The sequence below is a fragment of the Hyla sarda genome, chromosome 4, assembly GCF_029499605.1.
Source record: "Hyla sarda isolate aHylSar1 chromosome 4, aHylSar1.hap1, whole genome shotgun sequence".
NCBI lineage: Eukaryota > Metazoa > Chordata > Amphibia > Anura > Hylidae > Hyla > Hyla sarda.
In genome coordinates, this window is record NC_079192.1 from 122390661 (window position 1) to 122412877 (window position 22217).

Sequence of the window (22217 nt, forward strand, 5' to 3'; positions counted from 1 at the left end):
GAGGAGTCAAGTCCTGGGAAAGGAAGTGTGGGTACTCACCCAAGATTTCCACTAAAGGGCTAGTCCTGCAGGATTCCTACTAATAGCAATGGTGTTCCTGCTGTGGAAAAGTGCAGGAAATTAGTTCCCACTAGTTCCTGCAGGACTTGAGCCCTGCATGCATGTTTTTTCATCGATATTATGGACACAAGTCCTGGCAGTAATACAGACACAAAAATTAGTCCACAGTATGCTCAGGTGATGCCGGCCTAAGGGAAGGTCTGGAGACTGCAGCAGAAGCATAAGCAGAAGGAATAATAGCAGGGAGAAGGCCTGGGATGGACAGGTATGCTTGCGACTGTGTTTGCTAGGAGACACCACACGCAAACAGGGACAAGCCTCCACCATTACAAAAAACAGGGGAACATAAAGATATAAATGAGCACTGGTCACCAATATTTTAATATTTAACCCTGAAACAATCGTAGGCAACCAAAGATAATAACAATAAACAACAGGAATATGACTTTAATCTTTAAAGAGACACTCTGGTTGGACAACTCCTCCATTGCAAACTGCTCCAGGTCTCTCTTATTGGAAGGCGCCTTTTCCCAACAGCAATTTTAAGATCTCTCCACAATGGTTCAATGGGATTTAGATCTGGACTCATTGCTGCCACTTCAGAACTCTCCAGCGCTTTGTTGCCATCCATTTCTGGGTGTTTTTTGATGTATGTTTGGGGTCATTGTCCTGCTGGAAGCAAACCCAGCTTTCTGACACTGGGCTGTACAGTGCGACCCAAAATCCATTGGTGATCCTCAGATTTCATGATGCCTTGTACACATTCAAGGCACCCAGTGCCAGAGGCAGCAAAGCAACCCCAAAACATCATTGAACTTCCACCATATTTCACTGTAGGTACTGTGTTCTTTTCTTTGTAGGCCTCATTCCATTTTTGGTAAACAGTAGAATGATGTGCTTTACCAAAAAGCTCTATCTTGGTCTCATCTGTCCACAAGATGTTTTCCCAGAAGGATTTTGGCTTACTCAAGTTAATTTTGGCAAAATGTAGTCTTGTTTTTTTTATGTCTCTGTGTCAGCAGTGGGGTCCTCCTGGGTCTCCTGCCATAGCGTTTCATTTCATTTAAATGTTGACGGATAGTTCACGCTGACACTGATGCTCCCTGAGCCTGCAGGACAGCTTGAATATCTTTGGAACTTGTTTGGGGATGCTTATCCAGCATCCATACTATACTGCGTTGACACCTTTCATCAATTTTTCTCTTCCGTCCAAGCCCAGGGAGATTAGGTACAGTGCCATGGGTTGCAAACTCCTTGATAATGTTGTGCATTGTGGACAAAGGCAAATCTAGATCTCTGGAGAGGGACTTGTAACCTTGAGATTGTTGATAATTTTCCACAATTTTGGTTCTCAAGTCCTCAGACAGTTCTCTTCTCCTCTTTCTGTTGCCCATGCTTAGTGTGGCACACACAGACACACAACGCAAAGACTAAGTGAACTTCTCTCCTTTTTATCTGCTTTCAGATGTAATTTTTATATTACCCATACCTGTCACTTGCCCCAGGTGAGTTTAAAGGAGCATCACATGCTTGAAACAATCTTATTTTCCACAATTTTGAAAGGGTGCCAATACTTTTGTCCAGACCATTTTTGGAGTTTGGTGTGACATTATGTCCAATTTGCTTTTTTCCTCCCTTTTTTGGTTTAGTTCCAATACACACAAAGGGAATAAATATGTGTTACTGCAATCCTTTTGTGTGAGAAATACTTAAGTTTCTTGAAAAATTTCAGGGGTGCCAACATTTCCGGCCACGACTGTATCTGTGCTGCTGCAATATATACCTTTAAGTGTGGCAGATGCTTCCTTCATACATAGGGTCCAATGTTAAAAAATAACCATAACCTATACCAGAGATTGTTTCTAACCAGAGCGCCTCCAGCTGTTGCAAAACTCCAACTTCCATCATGCATGGACAGCCAACGGCTGTCCAGGCATGCTGGGAGTTGTAGTTTTGCAACAGCTGGAAGCACCCCTGGTTGGGAAACACTGGCCTATACTATATACTACTATATAGTCCAACATACTGGGAGTTGTAGTTTTGCAACAGCTGGAAGCACCCTTGGTTGGGAAACACTAAGCTATACTTTATAATCCAACATGCTGTGAGTTGTAGTTTTTTTTTTAATTTGGGGCATCTGCTGAGCCATAGGCTGTATCAGGGCCTGCTGGGAGTTGTAGTTAGTAACTAACTGCAACTCCCGAATTTGCTAAAAAAAAGGAATCGATCAAAAAGTCACATAAAAACAAATGGTACTGGTAAAAACTACAGATCGAGGTGGAAAAAATTAGCCCTCATGCAGGCCCATATAAGGAGAAATAAAAAAGTTATAGGGTTCAGAAAAGGACAAAATTTCCCATACATATGTGTATCCTGTGATGTCATGTGTACATAATTAATTATCCAAATTAGCATGGCCGGTATTTTTTGGCAAGAAAGGTGGTAATCCTAAGGAAGAGTGACCACTTAGTTCTTGGTCATCTCTTTTAGCAGGTCTCTTCTCCCCTGATTACTTAGTTTGGTGGGGTAGGGAAATAGATTTTTATTTATTTGTAGAACTACAACTATGTCCGTCTTTTGGCAGTGCCCCTTTGCGCAGGGCCTATTGAACGCCCTGGAACCTGAACTTAGAGACTCGGTACCCAGGAACTACCTATAGTACCATTCGGTGCTTTATGGGTTTTTTCCTGGGGTTCACGACGTGGAGGCCATCCAGGAGGCCTGGCGCCTTATGAACTGTTTTAAGGACGCTATATGGCTGGCCAGGAATCACCTCATCTACAACAGGGAGGACATGTCCGTCCAGGACTGCCGCAGGCTGGTCCACAGCCGGCTTAGAGACTATTCCATCTTGGACTGTCCGGATGTCGATGAAGAAGAGGACTAACGCCCCTCTGCTTCCCCTACCTCCCCATACGTTTGCCCAGTATTTTGACCCTGTGATCTGCCCTCACCCCTACCCCATTGTTCCCATGCCCCTCCCCGATCACAGACTGTAATATGTTGTTGTTTTTCGACTTTGTTTCCCCCATATTGAGTGATGGAGCGGAGTGTTAGTGTAGCATGTGGTATGGTGTATAGCTTAGGGAACCTGTGCTGTATATTGTACTGTCATGCTTTGTGCGATTGTAATTTATTGTATGATTTGTAATGACGACTGAATGACGAATAAAGCTCTTTCAATACCTTTATTTATTTGTAGAACAAGGCCGGAACATAAAAAAAAATGTAAAAAGAGTGAAAGGGGATTAAGACTTTCCAGATGCATCACAAGTGCATGAGATTTCCTTGTAAAAAGAAGGACATTATGGTAAGAAGACTATACACAACAGACAGTGCCTTGGGGCCTCCACCCTCTCTGGGGGCTTGTTTCTGATCCTATGCAGACAGAGAGGTAGCCATGCATGTACATGTTTTGGGAGTACTTTGTTAGGGATACCTTATTGTATCACTGCTTGGGGCCCTATCCAACCCTGTAAATGCATGAACGTAGCTTTCTTTTTAAAGACTACCTCTAAATCTATGAAGAATGGGTTGAATTATGAAAAATCTACCCTGTTCCAAATATCATGGAAGATTCTATTTTTAAATAGCAGCATGGACCAGCACTGGCTTAGGACTTCACACGGAGGACCTCCAGCTGTTGCAAAACTACAATTCCTGTCATGCTGTTCGGGCATACTAATAAGAGTTGTAGTTTTACAACAGCTGGAGGTCCACCATTTGAAGACCTAAGCTCTATAGCAGTGTTCTCCAACTTGAGGCTCTCCAGCTACTGCAGAACTACAGCTCCCAGCATGCCAGAGGTGTAATGTGCATCAGCTGGAGAGCCACAAGGTAGACCAGAGAGTACCGGTGTCCAGTATTGTACAGTACTATGTGCTGCCTGTAGATGGCGCTGCTCCTCTCCTCCGGGTAACGTCACAGGGCGGCGCCGTCCCACGTTCCTTATCCGGGCCGGGAGCAGCTTTTGGGCGGGTCTCCTCTACTGCTTCTCCGGGCACCGACATGCGGGAGGCAGAAAGCTGTTCCCGGGTCTGACCAGCAGCACCTCTTCCGGGCTGTGCCCGCCAGCCACCCATGGGATGATGCGGCGGAGGAGATCGCGGGGTACAGCTGCCACTGGCCGAGGTATGAGACGCTGCTCCCGGCGGGATGGCTAGCGGCGGCTCCGGTTCCGCCCGGTCTTCTCTGCCCTCTGCAGCGGGCCAAGGCGGCTCTCAGCCCCGCAAGAAGCTACTGAGTATCTGCGAGCAGTGCAAGGCCAAGATGCAGCTGGTGGCGGACCTACTACTGCTGTCCAGCGAGCCCCGGCCTGTCCGGACCGAGAGCTGTGCCCAGCTGGGGGAGGCCTTCGAGAAGTGCCGGGACACGGTCATAGCCCGGACCAAAGGACTCTCCATCCTGACCCATGATGTCCAGAGCCAGCTCAACATGGGCCGCTTCACCGAGGTGGGGGAGAGCCTGCAGGAGATGGGTGACCTGGTGGTGTCCCTCATCGAGCTGTCCGCTCATGCTGCCTACCTGGCTGCCGTGGAGGTGCCGGGTGCCCAGTCTGCACTACCAGGCTTGGTGGACCGCTACAAGGTGACACGGTGCAGATACGAGGTAGAGCAGAACTGCGCCATGCTCCGGACAGTGCCCCTACAGGACCTCACGCCTCAACTCCTGCTGGAAGTCTCCCAGAACTTGTCCACCAACCTCAAGACCCTAACAGATGCCAGTGTGGCCGCCAGCGAGAAGTCCAGGGATAAGTTTGCCAAGGAACAGTTTAAGCTTGGGGTGAAGTGCATGAGCACCAGCGCCACCGCCTTACTGGCCTGCATCAAGGAGGTCAAGACGTCACCGAGTGAGCTCTCCAGGAACCGCTGCGCCCTCTTCAGTGGGCCCCTGGTGCAGGCGGTCCACGCCTTGGTGGGCTTTGCCACAGAACCTCAATTCCTGGGCAAGGCTGCCCTTCTGAATGCGGAGGGGAAAGCGGTGCAGACTGCCATCTTAGGAGGCGCCATGAGTGTGGTGTCTGCCTGTGTGCTCCTGACCCAATGCCTCAGGGATATAACCCAGCACTCGGACAGCAGCAGCAAGATGACTGACTACAAGGACAGGCTGCGGAGCTCTGCTTGTGCCGTGTCGGACGGCTGCAACCTGTTATCTCAGGCCCTGAGAGAGCGCACGTCTCCTAGAACTCTTCCGCCAGTACACTCCAATTCTGTGAAATCGCCCTAAAGATGGCCTTCCTTCACTTTTACCAAAGAGTAGTCAGTGGGAGCTCCAAGTCTCCCTGTCTAGACAGGCCTGCCATGTAGGAGAACCATGTTTAGGCTGATACGGACTCCAGGTGCTAGGTTGTGACATTGACATTTCACCCAGGAAGTGGAATGTGTTGTGGGTGGAGGTCGAGTGAATTTACTGGTGCCACCTGTACTGTTGTAAGGCCTTCATATGTAGAAGGCTGGTTTGCACATTGCTCATGTCAGATCCCTCCGGCTGGTGCCAGAGATAAGTGACATTACAGTACAAATTGCTGAATCGCTTGATTTGTTTTGCTTAGAAAAAGTAGTTCCACTTTAACTTCTCCGATTCCCTGGAAATTCCAGATTTTTCCAGAGGTTTGGAGCGTTTGCAAAGCAGAAGTACTTTTCTTAGACAAAACTTAGTACTGTAAGTTCATTTAACTCAGGGCTCTCAAACTCCCGGCCCGCGGGGCATTTGGAGCCTGCGGAACTAAATTTTGCAGCCTGGGCGCCAGGTAGGTGATTTCTTCAGGCAGTTAGCCCCTCTTCGGGCAAGCAGCACTAAATGCCGGAAGACTTCACACACATCGGCACACACTGCTACTGTACCTATATCTCCCTGCTGCAGCCTATAACGAGCCTTCCTGGAGGGATGCACGCGATTGGTGACGTCATCGCAGCGCAGGATGCCGGGACGCCGATGTCCTGCATGGCACATGTGATGACGTCACCTAACGCGCGCATCCCCGCAAAGAAGGCTTGTTTTAGGCTGCAGCAGGGAGATGTAAATCCTGTAGCTGTGAAACTTAACTTGCCTAATAAGGGAGGACCTGCTTATCACCAGGGGCTAACCTATCTTCTTAGGGGGCAGAATTGTTTAAATAGGATCCGGGGGTAATATCTATTTGGGGGCCTGTACACCTATTGGGAACCCCTACCTGATCATCAGGTAGGGCTCCCCAGTAGGCAGACAGGCTCCAGATAGATATTACCCCAATCAGTGATGGGGTCATATCTATCTGGGGGCCTGTGTACCTACTGGGGAGCCCTACCTGATGGGGGTCATATCTGGGGGCATGATGGGGGCATTATATGTGAGGGGGCGCATGCGGCCCAGCCTCTACCTCCAGTTGTCCCCAGATAATTTGAGACTCCTGGCTTAACTCCAGCAGAATATGGTTTACACATCATAGCAGGCACACAGCGTACTCTATAGACAAGGGGCACACCTACAGATGTCTGCACCCAATTCATCCATGATCTGCTCTGTTATGTAGAGATCAGTGTATGCAGCTTGTCAAAGAGTGAGCTCTATGTGCCTGTGTATAGTAGATCATGGCCTGCCAGGGGACCATTGTTTGTTTGAAGCAGTGTTTCCCAACCTGGGTGCCTCCTGCTGTTGCAAAACTTGTAGTTTTGCAACAGCTGGAGGCACACTGGTTGGAAAACTCTTGTTTAAAGCTTCCCTCCCCGGCGGCAGGATATCTTGAGACTTGCCCTAAGACAATCGGGAGATTCATTTTCCGGAAGTTTTAAAGACTTGCATGGGACTTCCGGAAAATCGGTATCCTGATCTTTGGACAAGTCTCGGCCCCTGAAGTTGCTGGTAATTTTAAACATATCCTGCCGCAGGACCGTCATCGGAGGTACGCTTTAAAGATCTGTTGCCTGACAAGGTGGTCTGATGCAGGGCACAGCAGGACAGTAAAGGAGTTTGTTGCTACACTTCTCAATGTCAGTTTCCCCATTTACACAGTTGGTCCTTGTTGATCATTTCTTGAATTGCAATGTGTAAACTGAGCCTAATTGAACCCTGTATTAAAGAGTACCGCCGACAATGGCTCTGGTGGCAGGATATCTATTTACATTTCGATGTAACTTCTGAGCCCGAGACTATCTCGATTAGGAGACAGATTTGCATGAAGGTCCATAGACTTGCATGGGACTTTTGTCAAATCAGTTTCCTGATCGTCATAGTCTGGCTCAGAAGTTGCTGCAAAACATGAACAGATGTCCTGCCACTGGAGCCATAACCGGAGGTGCGCCTTAAGATTACAGGACTTCTGTTCCCAGGGTCAAGCGACATTATATTTTGGGACAAGCGAACAAATGTTAGCATATTTCATTAAAATGTATTGGTTCCAGTGCCGCATATTCTATTCATTTGGACACTTAACCTATAAAAATGTTAAATGTAAGATCACGTGTTCCCTAGCCACTGAAATCGTATTGGGAATGCAAATTGTCAGCAGCATTGCTTTCTGATCTTCAGTCAGATGGACTCCTTAAGTAATAACATTTCAGTGCCTGTGAATATGTGAAGCCTTGGGGTATGCTTTTTAAATTTCTTTTTTGAATACATTTTAAAGGGGTTCTCTTCTATATAATGTTGTATAACAGAGCACAAAGTGTTGTAATGTAAGCTGCTACAATTCCTACCACTAGTCTTAGATTGTTAGGAGTTGGTTTCTCAGTAGCTTTAGAGTTGCAGTGCTTTCCAATCTGTGGTTCTCCAGCTGTTGCAGTACTACAGCTCCCATCAGACTCAGATTGTGGATGTAGTTTTGTAACAGCTGAAGAGCGATAGGTTGGGACACTGTATGCAAAATTTCTCAATAGCCTATCTTTACAACTACAGATGAATGGGGATAACTCACTGCATTCTAGTTAAACATATAGACCAGTGTTTCCCAACCAGGGTGCCTCCAGGTGTTACAAAACTACAACCTCCAGCATGCTTGGACAGCCGAAGGCATCCTGGGTGTTGTAGTTTTGCAACAGATCTAGTCTGTGCCCATGTATGCAAATCGCACTCTGTCCTCTGACTTTTAGATATGTGACTGACAAGCCATCCTTCCTCGATGGAGTCCTAAAGACTATTAAGGAACATTATATTGCATCCTTATCCCTCTAACACCATGGAGCATGTGATGCGCCAGCAATGTTACCAGGCTTCTGTATTTCACAAGGCAGCGCACGTCTATTGTGGAATACAGAGCAGCTACTGTACTACTTTAGTCTTGCACTAGTGGAAAGGTGAATGTAAATCTGGTTTTATGCCTTCCCTCCCCCCCATACTTGTACCAATAGATTTGGTGCTCTGTTATAGGAACAGTACAGTTTAGAACCCCTATAAGTACACAAAACAGAACCACAAGTTTTACTCTTGTATTGAGGTAGATGTAAAGTTTCACTTTCAGTCTCTTGTATTTTGTAGAAGCTGTTTTCACTGTGCAATGAGACCCACCTTGGTCCTGCGCTGTGACAGGGTTCACCATCCTGGGCTGCGCTGTGGCAGGGTTCACCATCCTGGTCTGCGCTGTGGCAGGGTTCACCATCCTGGTCTGCGCTGTGGCAGGGTTCACCATCCTGGTCCTGCGCTGTGGCAGGGTTCACCATCCTGGTCTGCGCTGTGGCAGGGTTCACCATCCTGGGCCTGTGCTGTGGCAGGGTTCACCATCCTGGTCTGCGCTGTGGCAGGGTTCACCATCCTGGTCTGCGCTGTGGCAGGGTTCACCATCCTGGGCCTGCGCTGTGGCAGGGTTCACCATCCTGGTCTGCGCTGTGGCAGGGTTCACCATCCTGGGCCTGCGCTGTGGCAGGGTTCACCATCCTGGGCCTGCGCTGTGGCAGGGTTCACCATCCTGGGCCTGCGCTGTGGCAGGGTTCACCATCCTGGGCCTGCGCTGTGGCAGGGTTCACCATCCTGGGCCTGCGCTGTGGCAGGGTTCACCATCCTGGGCCTGCGCTGTGGCAGTGCCCATCATCTTGTGACTGCGCTATTGTAGTGCTAGATCACCACGATCTGAATTTATTTTCCTGTCTATTGGCCAATATGAAAGTGTAGTTGTCTTTTATGATTTTTTTTTTTTTTTTTTACTTTTCTCCCTTTCAGCACTAAGCCCCTAAACTACAAGTCCTGGCACAAAAGTGGCATTATCAAGGCTTTAAAATCCGTGCTGGGTGCGGGTTTCTGGGCCAGTGTCTTCCATGCTTCCCACTGGGATGTTGCTGTGTGTGATCGGCAGGAATTAAAGGGTTACCTCACTTAGTTTTGTATGGCTTCTAGCTGCTGGATGTAGCTCCCTTTTTAAGTCCTGCAAATGGAGTGTGAATGGAGAATGTAAAGAGCTCAGAGAGGTAAAAGCCACCTTCCCCCCCCCCCTCTTCCCATGTGCTGACTTACTGTTGGGGGTGGGTTACAGTGAGCGTGTTTCCTGAATGTACACTATAATAAAATGATTGTCATTTTTGTCAGTTTTTACCTTGCATGTATTTGGAGTATTTATTTCACCCATTAAAAGGTTTCTGAAACTTTGAATGGATCCTTCAGTCATTAAGCACATAAAATAGCCTTGTGTACATGAGGTATTACAGCTCCATACCACTTCTGAGTATATAATACATCTAGGGGGAGGGGAGATTTATCAAAACCCGTCCAGAGGAAAATTGCCCATAGCAACCAATCAGATTGCTTCTTTCATTTTTAACAAGGTCTCTGCAAAAAATGAAAGAAGCAATCTGATTGGTTGCTATGGGCAACTGGGCAACTTTTCCTCTGGACAGGTTTTGATAACTCCCCCATAGATTTCATTATTTCCCTACTGTTCCGCCAGTCTCATAAGGAATGTTTCCCGATTACAGATAGAAAAATATTGTATAATACTTAATCAGATACAGAATTGGAAGCAATGCTTCTAGGTGAATTCACGAGGAGCATCATGAGGCATTACACATAGTGCCCCCGGCTCTGTATTAATGCTGTCACACATCCTGCTTTACTCATTGTAAAATCCTGTTCTTATCAAGTTCACATACTGCAGCTAACTCTGAGGGCAGAGCATTTCTCATACAGGCACGGATTTTAACCTCAGGGGGGCTGTATACAGCCTTTGGCAGGCAGGGCATGATGGAAGTTGTAGTTCTGCAACAGAGCCTCAGGAGACTTTGGTGTAAAGCACTAGTACTGCAGTCTTAGTGTAGTTCTCAAATGAAAGCATTGAGGGGCTGCACTCAGATAGGGGAATTCATTGTGATGCATCTGGCTGACATTCATCAGAGGCCCTGATAAGGGAGTACACCCCTCACAATTGTGAATGTATCTTTTCATGTGATGACACTAAAGCAGTAACACTCTGCTACAATGTATAGAGAGTGCACAGCCTGTGTAACAATGTTATCCACCATAATGTGATTTTAGTATGCACCTGCCAGACAGTAATGGACATGCTTAGGAAGGATCTGTGCTATTTAAAAAAAACAAGCCTTCGGCTATATGTCCCCCTGTGTGTAGAAAGGTAGAGCTCCATGACAGAGCTCCAGATAGATATGACCCCCATTAGGTAAAGCTCCCCCAGTAGGTAGACAAGCCCCAGATAGATATGACCTCCATTAGGTAAAGCTCCCCCAGTAGGTAGACAAGCCCCAGATAGATATGACCTCCATTAGGTAAAGCTCCCCCAGTAGGTAGACAAGCCCCAGATAGATATGACCTCCATTAGGTAAAGCTCCCCCAGTAGGTAGACAAGCCCCAGATAGATATGACCTCCATTAGGTAAAGCTCCCCCAGTAGGTAGACAAGCCCCAGATAGATATGACCTCCATTAGGTAAAGCTCCCCCAGTAGGTAGACAAGCCCCAGATAGATATGACCTCCATTAGGTAAAGCTCCCCCAGTAGGTAGACAAGCCCCAGATAGATATGACCTCCATTAGGTAGAGCTCCCCCAGTAGGTAGACAAGCCCCAGATAGATATGACCTCCATTAGGTAGAGCTCCCCCAGTAGGTAGACAAGCCCCAGATAGATATGACCTCCATTAGGTAGAGCTCCCCCAGTAGGTAGACAAGCCCCAGATAGATATGACCTCCATTAGGTAGAGCTCCCCCAGTAGGTAGACAAGCCCCAGATAGATATGACCTCCATTAGGTAGAGCTCCCCCAGTAGGTAGACAAGCCCCAGATAGATATGACCTCCATTAGGTAGAGCTCCCCCAGTAGGTAGACAAGCCCCAGATAGATATGACCTCCATTAGGTAGAGCTCCCCCAGCAGGTAGACAGGCCCCCAGGTAGATATGACCCCCATCAGGTAGGGCTCCAATGTAAACAATTATACCCCCAAATTAGAGCTTTGCAAACTTTTCATGGTGATGCCTTTTTAGACATGCTTAGTTTGGTGACACACTCCATGCTATACTGCCAATTGCACAACTTAGTTCCAGTATCAGCATTAGAAATTTGGCTGCTACCATCCTGCGCCAGTTCATTCCCCCCCCCCCCTTATTACACCCTGTGCCACAACTTTCCTCCTTGATCCTCTCCTGTGCCATTATATACCCTCCTCTCTGATGCTCCCTGTGCCATTATATACCCTCCTCCCTGATGCTCCCTGTGCCATTATATACCCTCCTCTCTGATGCTCCCTGTGCCATTATATACCCTCCTCTCTGATGCTCTCTGTGCCATTATATACCCTCCTCTCTGATGCTCCCTGTGCCATTATATACCCTCCTCTCTGATGCTCCCTGTGCCATTATATACCCTCCTCTCTGATGCTGCCTGTGCCATTATTTCAGCTCCCCCCCCCCCCGTGCCACATAATTCACTCATTCAACAAACCCCCTCCCCTCCCCCCCCCCCCCCCCCCCCCCTCTCTCTGATCCCCTGCTATTACCTGTCCTCCACCCCCATGGGTGCTCTGGCAGGCTCAGCGGTTGTTTTTGGACTACATCTTCAGTCCTCAGAGGTGCGTGTGATGAGTGACGTCATTGCACGTGCCTACGCCAGGACACTAACATCCTGCATGGCTCACTATAGGCTGCAGCATACAGCTGCAGTCTATAGCAGTTTAGTGACGGGGCGAGAATGATTGCCCTGTTATATGTGAATTCCTCAAATTCAGTGCTAAATGCCTGAACAATTCACCTGCCAGTTGGGTGATGCAATTTCCACATCCCTGCCATACAGCGTATTCACACGACAGGTTTCACTCAGAACAGGCCTCGTCATGGTCGACCAAAGAAGTTGAGTGCACATGCTCAGCATTATATCAAGTTGTCTTTAGGTAATAGACATATGAGTACTGCCAGCATTGCAGTCAGTGCTCAGTCCATACACTGCACATTACATCATATTGGTCTGCATGGCTGTGATCTCAAAAGGGAGCCTCTTATAAAGAGGATGCACAAGAAAGCCTGCAGTATGCTGAAGACCAGCAGATTAAAGACCTGGAATAATGTCTTGTGGTCTGACCATTTGCCGCAGCTGGCTACTTCAGGGGTTAAGGCTGGGACAACCATAGTTGAGATGTTTAGGTTTTACTTTCACAACCTAGTACAATACTCGTATGAAATGGGGATTTCCAGGCTGCCTGGGGATTTGATGTGGACTTGTCAGATCCTATTCAGGATTTCCCTAACATCCCATCTGCATAGAAACACATAGGATGTGTTGGCAGATAAGAATTTGGCCCATCATGCCTATGTTAGCATGATGAAAGTTGGCTTTTAGATATATAAAAAAAAATGTCTTGAATGCCCACCAAAATGTGCAAATGACTGTTAAATGTGGTTTTGGAGCATAAATTGAAAGGCTCATAGGTCAAACAGTGATCCCTTTCAGGCTGGACTTTGAGTAAGAAATTTATAAGTATGATTGGAAATGAAAGTACATCAACCTTTAAAATGTCTTCATAAAAAAAAAAGGCAAAGCTACATCCCGTGTAGTCTCTGTGCCATTAAGGATTGGCACGACAAGCAACTTGGGGACAGATAAACATGTTGCCCAGATTGCTAGACTCTTTGTATGCCCAAAAAACAAACACACAGAAACAGCGACAATCTTATTAATGCATTTCATATCTGAGCATGAAACGTGGGGGGGGGGGGGGGTAAGTAAAAACTGTCTAAAAGGGAAACCATAAGCGTTGCCCATACCAACCAACCACTACTTTTTTTTTCTTTCTGCTCTTGTATAATGAAATCTGTACTGTGATTGGTGACTTTGGGCAACTAATCTCCCCCCCCCCCCCCTTTTTAGACAAATTTTATATATTTTCCCCAATTGTCCAGACACAAACTGAGTTTCCCTACGATTCTTGATAAGTCTTGACCCACGTCTCTGTTCTTGTGTTTGGAGCTTTTACAGACATGCGTATAAAGAGTCTAGTCGGGTTTTGCAGCCGACAATATTGTATTACATACAGGAACCCAGATCACAGAGCCCTCCTTCTTTCCTCCATTATGGCAATAGTGATGCAGTGCAGGTACTAGGATCTTATTGAGAGTTGTGTCTAAGGCTGTGTTTTCACTTAGCAGTTTTTTGGAAAACTACCCCTGCAGATTTTTTGCCAAAACCAGAAGTGGATCCAGCAGGAAGTAGTACGAAGTCTTTCTTTAAAGGAGAACTGTGGCGTAACATTTTCCTTTTCCCCTGTGCCCAGGCTGCAAAAAACTAAAACAAATTTAAACCCACCTTCCTACACACCCAACCCCCCAGTCCTATAGTGCTGGTCTTGTTGCTGGGCTCGGTGACTCATACTGCACTCAGTGTATCTAGGCTGTCATGTAAGGAGCCCGGGCAGCAGGAAGAAGGTAGGGCCCAGGCTCCTTACATGCACTCAGCCTATCGCCGGCTGAGGCGGGACATCGCTGGGGTCGGCAATACCCTGAGCGCAAATCACCAAGCCCAGAAAGAAGACCAGCATCGGGCACAGGGGAAATAGAAAATGTTACGCCACAGTTCTCCTTTAAGGAAAGATTCATACTTCTTGCTGGATCCACTTCTGGGTTTGGCAGGTTTAAAAACTGCTAAGTGAAAACACAGCCTATGTTCACACGGTAAATTTCTGTGCAGAATTCTGCAGAAGAATTCAGCCAAAATGTACTGCCCATTGACTTCATGCCGCTGTGGAAATTCCACATCTGACTAATTTTGCGGAATTCCACAGCGGAATCCCATTGAAGTCAACGGGACTTTGAATTCCAGCAGAATTCTCTGTTTTGAGAATACAGAAATTCTGCTGCAAGCTTTGCAGAATGGAGTCTGAACGAACAAAGCCTTATGGAGGTGTATTTAGTTAATTAGTTAATTTTGTTTATTTATTTATTTATTTATTTATTTAAACAAAACAAGCCTTCCAGTACTTATCAGCTGCTGTATCCCCCCAGAGGAAGTCATGTTATCTTTCCAGTCAGACATGGTGCTCTTGGGTAGAAAAGAAATCCCGGCACTCACTGTAATTTTCTGCCAAGTGTTACATGTTTATTTATACAGTGCTAGTAACAAGAATAAACACGTTTCGGCCAAAGCCTTACTCAGACTGACATACAAAGTGAGTGCCGGGATTTCTTTTCTACCTGTGTACTGCCTTCCGCATGCACCACTACGGGACACGAGTGCCGACCCTTCCTTTTGTTTAGACATGGTGCTCTCTGCTGCCACATCTGTCTGGGTCAAGAACTGTTCCGAACTCCGGCAAACCTCTCCTGCTCTGAACAGTTCCTTCCACAGTGGCAGCAGGAAGAGCTGTGTCAGATTGAGAAGAACTACACAACTTCCTTTAAGGCATACAGCAGCTAGAAGCAATAGACGTATTTTACAAATTTGTATAACTGTCAGGCACCAGTTAAAGGGGTACTCCGGTGGAAATATATATATATTTTTTTAAATGAACAGGTGCTAGAAAGTTAAACAGATTTGTAAATTACTTCTATTAAAAAAACCTTAATCCTTCCAGTACCTATTAGCTGCTGAATACTAAAGAGAAAATTATCTTATTTTTGGAACACAGTGCTCTCTGCTGACATCACGAGCACAGTGCTCACTGCTGACATCTCTGTCCATTTTAGGAACTGTCCAGAGCAGCATATGTTTGCTATGGGGATTTTCCTCCTACTCTTGACAGTTCTTAAAATGGACAGAGATGTCAGCAGAGAGCGCTGTGCTCGTGATGACAGTAGAGAGCAATGTGTTCCAAAAAGAAAATAATTTCCTCTGAAGTATTCAGCAGCTATTTAGTACTAGAAGGATTAAGATTTTTTAATAGAAGTAATTTACAAAAGTTTTTCACCAGAGTACCCCTTTAATTTGAAAATGTTTTCTCTAGAGTATCCCCTTTAGGAGCTATTCGACTTAAAATTTCTTTATAATGTTTTTTACAGTCAGACCTTGTATAGAAGATAATTGTAATGATTTTTGCTAAATATGAGAAGCATTGGAGTTACTGTTGCTAGGTGTAGGACATAATGTTGCGATGTGTATGATACAGGAAGTACACATAGATACAATATTGCCATTGACTTATCAGGATGATATTTCTGTTTATGTAAATGTGACACCTTCACATCGCACCCTCACATATACCTGTTACCCAGCATGTGCACATAATATCCAGATCATCCTTTCCTTCAGACCATAGACCAGTGTTTCCCAACCAGGGTGCCTCCAGCTGTTGCAAAACTACAACTCCCAGCATGCCCGGACAGCCTTCGGCTGTCCGGGCATGCTGGGAGTTGTAGTTTAGCAACAGCTGGGGGCACCCTGGTTGGGAAACACTGCCATAATCCATGGACATAGACCTATTTCACACATGCCTTAGTGTTCAGTAGCAGCTTAAATCAGATTTCCCGGGATTTGAGCATTCTCAGCATTCTTTGTTTATTGTTAAAGAAAACCACATTGTAACCAAATAGGGTCTACATAAAGCTTTAGACGCACTTGCGTGCAAGTCTGTAATATGTTGAACGGTACAAAATAGTATCACAAACGGTTACGTGTCGTTTTTATTCAATGGTCTTCAGTAAAACTCTGCCTGTGCCCACTGCGCTGGATTTATAGTATGTGCCAGGCGAAAAAATTTAACTTGAAGCTGGCGTAAATTTTCTGGGCTAGTTTACAACTTCGTGCAGGCGTAAATGGTCATAAATTGGCATTTGCTGAGGCCATGCCCCCTCGGTATCTCGTCTCCCCAATTCCTGCTCCCTTGGCTTAAATGATTCCAACTGTAAACCTTTTGGCATTGTAGAAAATGCGTAGAAAATGTGTGAAATCTGAAGCATTTTATACTTTGACGTCCCATTTTGGAGATTCTTCATAATGCCTATTTTCACAAATTGACTGTAACATATTACTGGATATAGGGCATGTTAGTTATATATGCACTGCTGCAAAAACCCAGTGTGGTAGCAGTGTGCCATTTTTTATCTGAACGTACACCAACAATCTATCCTTAGACCTCATGCACACTGCTGGGGATATAGCCCTGTATTACCTCCAGGTGAAAGGGGTACTCCGCCCCTAGACATCTTATCCCCTATCCACAGGATAGGGGATAAGATGTCTGATCGCTGGGGACCCCCGCGATCTCGGCTGCGGCACCTCAGACATCCGCTGCACGGAACGAATTTCGCTCCGTGCCGGATGACTGGCGATGTAAGGCAGAGGCTCGTGGCGCCGGCTCCCATAGACTTGCATTGAGGGGGCATGGCTGTGATGTCACGAGCCTCCGGTGCTGCACCCGACTCTCTATACGAATGCCGGGTGCAGCGGGGAGATCGTGGGGGGGGTTACCCCCATGATCAGGCATCTTATCCCCTATCCTTTGGATAGGGGATAAGATGTCTAGGGGTAGAGTACCCCTTTAAATGGAAATGTAATACCCATAGAAGCCTATGATCCTGTTCCTTTATTTTGAATCTGATTTCATACAGATTGATATGACATCATGCAGAAAAATAGTGTGCCAGGTTCCATCAGATGCTGTATATAGGGGCTATACATCTGTAATATGGTGCCATAAAGATGGATTGTACAGTGTAGGGACCCAGTGCAAACGGCTATGCCTGAGAATCCATCATTTTGGGAGTATTTTGTTCATACTAATGCGCACATTTTCAAAAAAAAACATTATTACATTGAGCTGACTTTTAAAATCAAAAAAGAAAAATCAAGAAGAATTGGCTCTAGTGTACAGGACACCATTTTGTAAAGCCCATCTGGGTGTCAAGGGCGTTCTGAATACATATAACTATGTCCACTATCCCTGCAGATCCAGATGGTGAGCATTTTTTGGGTGAAATCTTTAGCATAATACAATCTATTTACTTATTTCCTCTTCTTGTTGGCTATGCATTCCAGATTATGTATTGACGGTTCAATTTATTCTCTGTATTTTCATGAGGTATTCTGTCTGTGACCTCTTCATCCTCTGCCCTTCCTGTCCATTTTAGGTAATGCCAAAGGAAAATAGTGAACTGAAAACAGGAAACCAATAGCTGTGGCTATCAGAAGACATTTCCTACAAAGTATGAGCATCTGAGTAATATTTTTAAGTAAGGCTTCACCCATTTCCTGTCAGTGTAGGAAATGTTGCCCATCCCTGCAACTTAAACTTGTTTCATCTTTGCCCACAAATAAAGCAGAATGCCCTGTCTTAAACTGGTATTTGGGCATGAGTGGGTATTCAGAAAGAAAATAGGGATTTTCTTCTTAAATTGGATAAAATAAAAAAAAGGAATAAAAGAAAATAACATGCATTATAAAGAGAAAATCAAAGAAAAAAGATGGAATAAAAGAAAATTGCATGCATTACAAATATGAAATAAAAGAAAATAACATGAGTTATAAAGCTGTAAAAAAAATAAAAAATACATTTATAGAGACATAGGCCCAGATTTATCAAACTGTGTGAGAAAAATGTAGTGATTTTCCCACAACAACCAATCACAGCTCAGGTTTCACTTTACCACAGCTATTTAGCTGAGCTGTGATTGGTTGCTGGGGGAAAATCTCTACATTTTTCTCTCACACAGTTTGATAATAGTTTAGCCATAGTTTAGCTGTGTTTATTTATTTGGATTTGTTGGCACCCTATTGACAATGCATATGGCAAGCATATTTAATAACTTTCAAACACTAAGGCCCAGATTTATCAAAGACTGTCTACGATAGAGCTATTTTCCCACATTTATTTGGGTGGTGGGTTTAACTAGCGTGCATCTTATTTATAAACAAGGTGCAGTAGGATGATGAATTTTGCGCAGCTCTGCTGTGGTGGGAAGAGCTCTACCACATACACTTTTTCTAGACGCTTGTGAGGGAGGGAAGTAGACACTTTCCTGGGTCCTGAATCTGTCAGGTTAGGTGTTTTTACTTACTTTCACAGAACTGCCGGGACATTTTTACTTGCACTTTAGACGCTACAATCAAATTTGATTGAGGTGTCTAAGGGGTTTAAGCCAGGCATCACCGTGATCGGGGATGTCTGGCATTAGAGATGGATCCTGGTGGCAAATAGCCGTCAGGACCACCCAGCGCTCAACCCCTGAGCGCATTGTCATAGAAGGGGAGTGGGACGCTGTTGTTCACAAGAGGTTAAAGGTTGAATTGTGGAAGGTAGAAGTGATTCTCACGCCTACTGGTAGGTGGTGTAGCTTTGCGCCTAAAAAGTACCTTTGCACACAAAATAGTGACTTTTGACAAAATTTGCAAATGATAAATACGTGACCACTGCATGATCAAAAAGAAAAAGTTCTACAGGTAGGCAAACAGAGTAAAACTGTCTATATCAAAAGGCGCATAAAAGTCTCTAAATATGCTACTTGCACCTGAACTGCGCCAAAACATTTTCTAAAAGCAATGATAAATCTCCCCCTAAGGGTCTAAATTTTGCACCCATGCAATAGCTAAATTTAAAACTACAAAAACAGTGGAACCTTAACGTGATAAATTCTACTTATCCAATTGGTGATATATTGCTAGGATTTGCCAGAAATATCCAAATCTGTGTTAAGGCAACCCCTTTAAAATAATTAAGATTTAAGATAATTATTAAGATTTATTTTTAATTACACACAAATATTTTTATTGTGGCATTAAAGGGTTTTTCCAGGACTTTTAAGGGTGTATTCACACGTACAGTATCCTGCGCCTTTTTTATGCACAGGATTTGAAGTTGCAGATATGAAGCTGTGTTCAGTCATTTAGTTTACATTGAAATCTGCAGCAGAAAATCAAGTGCATCAGATATGTGCAGAATACTGTCCATGTGAATACACCCTAAGGGCAGGGTCACAGCTTATTTCACGCTGCAGATCCGCTGATAGCAGTCACAGAGAGACTGCAGAGCGAACCATTCCAGTTGACCATTTAGGGCAGGAAAGGATATACACCCTGTTCCAAAATATTATGCAAATTATATTTTCTCATTTACCTAAATAATTGTTGTAAATAACAGCATAATTCTCATGTTATCAACTATTCAGAGTACAATTCAAATTTTATTGAACAAACCTCCTAATGATAACAGGATTTTTTTTAAACATTAAAAACTTACAATGCACTGTTCCAAATTATTACACACAGTAAGTTTCAAAACACTTTATAGGTTGAAAAGAAATGAAAATTGTCATTTGTTGTGTTTGCAGCATATTTACTGAAATCAAAAGCTATTTCAATTAACAACATTTAACCCCTTAAGGACCGGAGGTTTTTCCGTTTTTGCATTTTCGTTTTTTGCTCCTTGCCTTTAAAAAATCATTACTCTTTCAAATTTACACCTTAAAATCCATATGATGGCTTATTTTTTGCGCCACCAATTCTACTTTGTAATGACGTCAGTCATTTTGCCCAAAAATCTATGGTGAAGCGAGAAAAAAAATCATTGTGCGACAAAATTGAAAAAAACGCTGTTTTGTAACTTTTGGGGGCTTCCGTTTCAACGTAGTAAATTTTTCAGTAAAAATGACACCTGATATGTATTCTGTAGGTCCATACAATTAAAATGATACCCTACTTATATAGGTTTGATTTTGTCGGACTTCTGGAAAAAAATCATAACTACATGCAGGAAAATTAATACGTTTAAAATTGTCATCTTCTGACCCCTATAACTTTTTTATTTTTCCGTGTATGGGGCGGTATGAGGGCTCATTTTTTGCGCCGTGATCTGAAGTTTTTAACGGTACCATTTTTGCATTGATAGGACTTATTTATTCATTTTTAAATGATATAAAAAGTGACCAAAAATGCACTATTTTGGACTTTGGAATTTTTTTGCGCGCATGCCATTGACCGAGCGGTTTAATTAATGATATATTTTTATAATTCGGACATTTCCGCACGCGGTGATACCACATATGTTTATTTTTATTTTTATTTACACTGTTTTTTTTTTTATTGGAAAAGGGGGGTGATTCAAACTTTTAATAGGGGAGGAGTTAAATGATCTTTATTCACTTTTTTTTTCACTTTTTTTTTGCAGTGTTATAGGTCCCATAGGGACCTATAACACTGCACACACTGATCTTCTATGTTGATCACTGGTTTCTCATAAGAAACCAGTGATCAACGATTCTGCCGCATGACTGCTCATGCCTGGATCTCAGGCACTGAGCAGTCATTCGGCGATCGGACAGCGAGGAGGCAGGAAGGGGCCCTCCCGCTGTCCTGTCAGCTGTTCGGGATGCCGCGATTAGCCGCGACTATCCCGAACAGCTCGACTGAGCTAGTCGGGAACTTTCACTTTTAGCCGCGCGGCTCAGCTCTGAGCGCGCGGCTAAAGGGTTAATAGCGCGCGGCGCCGCGATCGGCGCTGCGCGCTATTAGAGGCGGGTCCTGGCTTCACTATGACGCCGGGCCCGCCATGATATGACGCGGGGTTACTGTGTAACCCCGCGTTATATCAGAAGTGCAGGACCAAGGACGTACCGGTACGTCCTTGGTCCTTAAGGGGTTAAACGTTTTAAACATTTTAAACAGTTTTAAACAGGTCACGTTACATTTTAACATAGGACGCCTTATTTGATAGCAGCTTCACAAGTCTTGCATCCATTGAACTTGCAAGTTTTTTGGGCAGTTGCTGCTTGAATTTGTTTGCAAGATGTCAGAATAGCCTCCCAGTGCTGTTGTTGGATGTAAACTACCTTCCACCCTCATAGATCTTTTACTTGAGGATGCTCCAAAGGTTCTCAATAGGATTGAGGTCAGGGGAGGATGGAGGCCACACCATGACTTTCTCTCCTTTTATCCCCATAGGAGCCATTGATGCAGAGGTATTCTTTGCAGCATGAGATGGTTCATTGTCATGCATGAAGATGATATTATTACGGAAAGCATAGTTCTTCCTTCTGTACCAGGGAAGAAAGTGGTCAGTCAGAAACTCCAAATACTTTGCAGAGGTCATCTTTACACCTTTGGGGACCCTAAAGGGGCCCACCAGCTCTCTTCCCATGATTCCGGTCCACAACATGACTCCTCCATTGCCTTGCTGACGTTGCAGCCTTGTTGGAACAGGGTGGCCGTCCACCAACCATCCACTACTCCATCCATCTGGACCATCCAGGGTTGCACAGCACTCATCAGTGAACAGGACTGTTTGAAAATTAGTTTTCATGTATTTTTCTGCCCAATGCAGCCATTTCTGCGTGTAAGCATTAGTTAGTGGTGGCCGGATAGAAGGTTTATGCACAGTTGCAAGACTCTACACCTTGATGTCCGTGGGACTCGAGAGGCACCAGCAGCTTCAAATATCTGTTTGCTGCTATGTAATTGTATTTTAGCAGCTGCTCTATTGATCCGATGCATGGATCTGGCAAAAATCTTCCTCAATGTGCTCTTATCTACACAAACCCATCTGTGCTCTGAATCCGCTACAAATCTCTTAATAATGCCATGATCACGCTTAAGTTTTCGTGAAATATCTAATGTTTTCATACCTCTTCCAAGGCATTTAACTATTTCACTATTTTCGGCAGAAGAGAGATCCTTTTTTGAAAATGGTGCTCTGCTTAACCCCTTAAGGACAAAGGACGTACCGGTACGTCCTTGGTCCTGCTCTCCTGATATAACGCGGGGTTACACAGTAACCCCGTGTCATATCACGGCGGGCCCAGCGTCATAGTGAAGCCGGGACCCGCCTCTAATAGCGCG

General features: G+C 44.9%; 1 protein-coding gene across 1 annotated transcript; it reads left to right on the plus strand.

Moving 5' to 3' along the window:
• The first annotated feature begins 3414 nt into the window (after nucleotides 1–3414).
• On the plus strand, nucleotides 3415–9615 carry TLNRD1 (talin rod domain containing 1). The gene has a single exon (XM_056571980.1). The coding sequence runs from the start codon at nucleotides 4216–4218 to the stop codon at nucleotides 5284–5286; it is 1071 nt and encodes a 356-aa protein (XP_056427955.1). The 5' UTR covers nucleotides 3415–4215; the 3' UTR covers nucleotides 5287–9615.
• Nucleotides 9616–22217: the final 12602 nt, after the last annotated feature.

Excerpts from the sequence above, each read along its gene's own strand:
- TLNRD1 (XM_056571980.1), top strand. The coding sequence starts at position 4,216 with ATGGCTAGCGGCGGCTCCGGTTCCGCCCGGTCTTCTCTGCCCTCTGCA.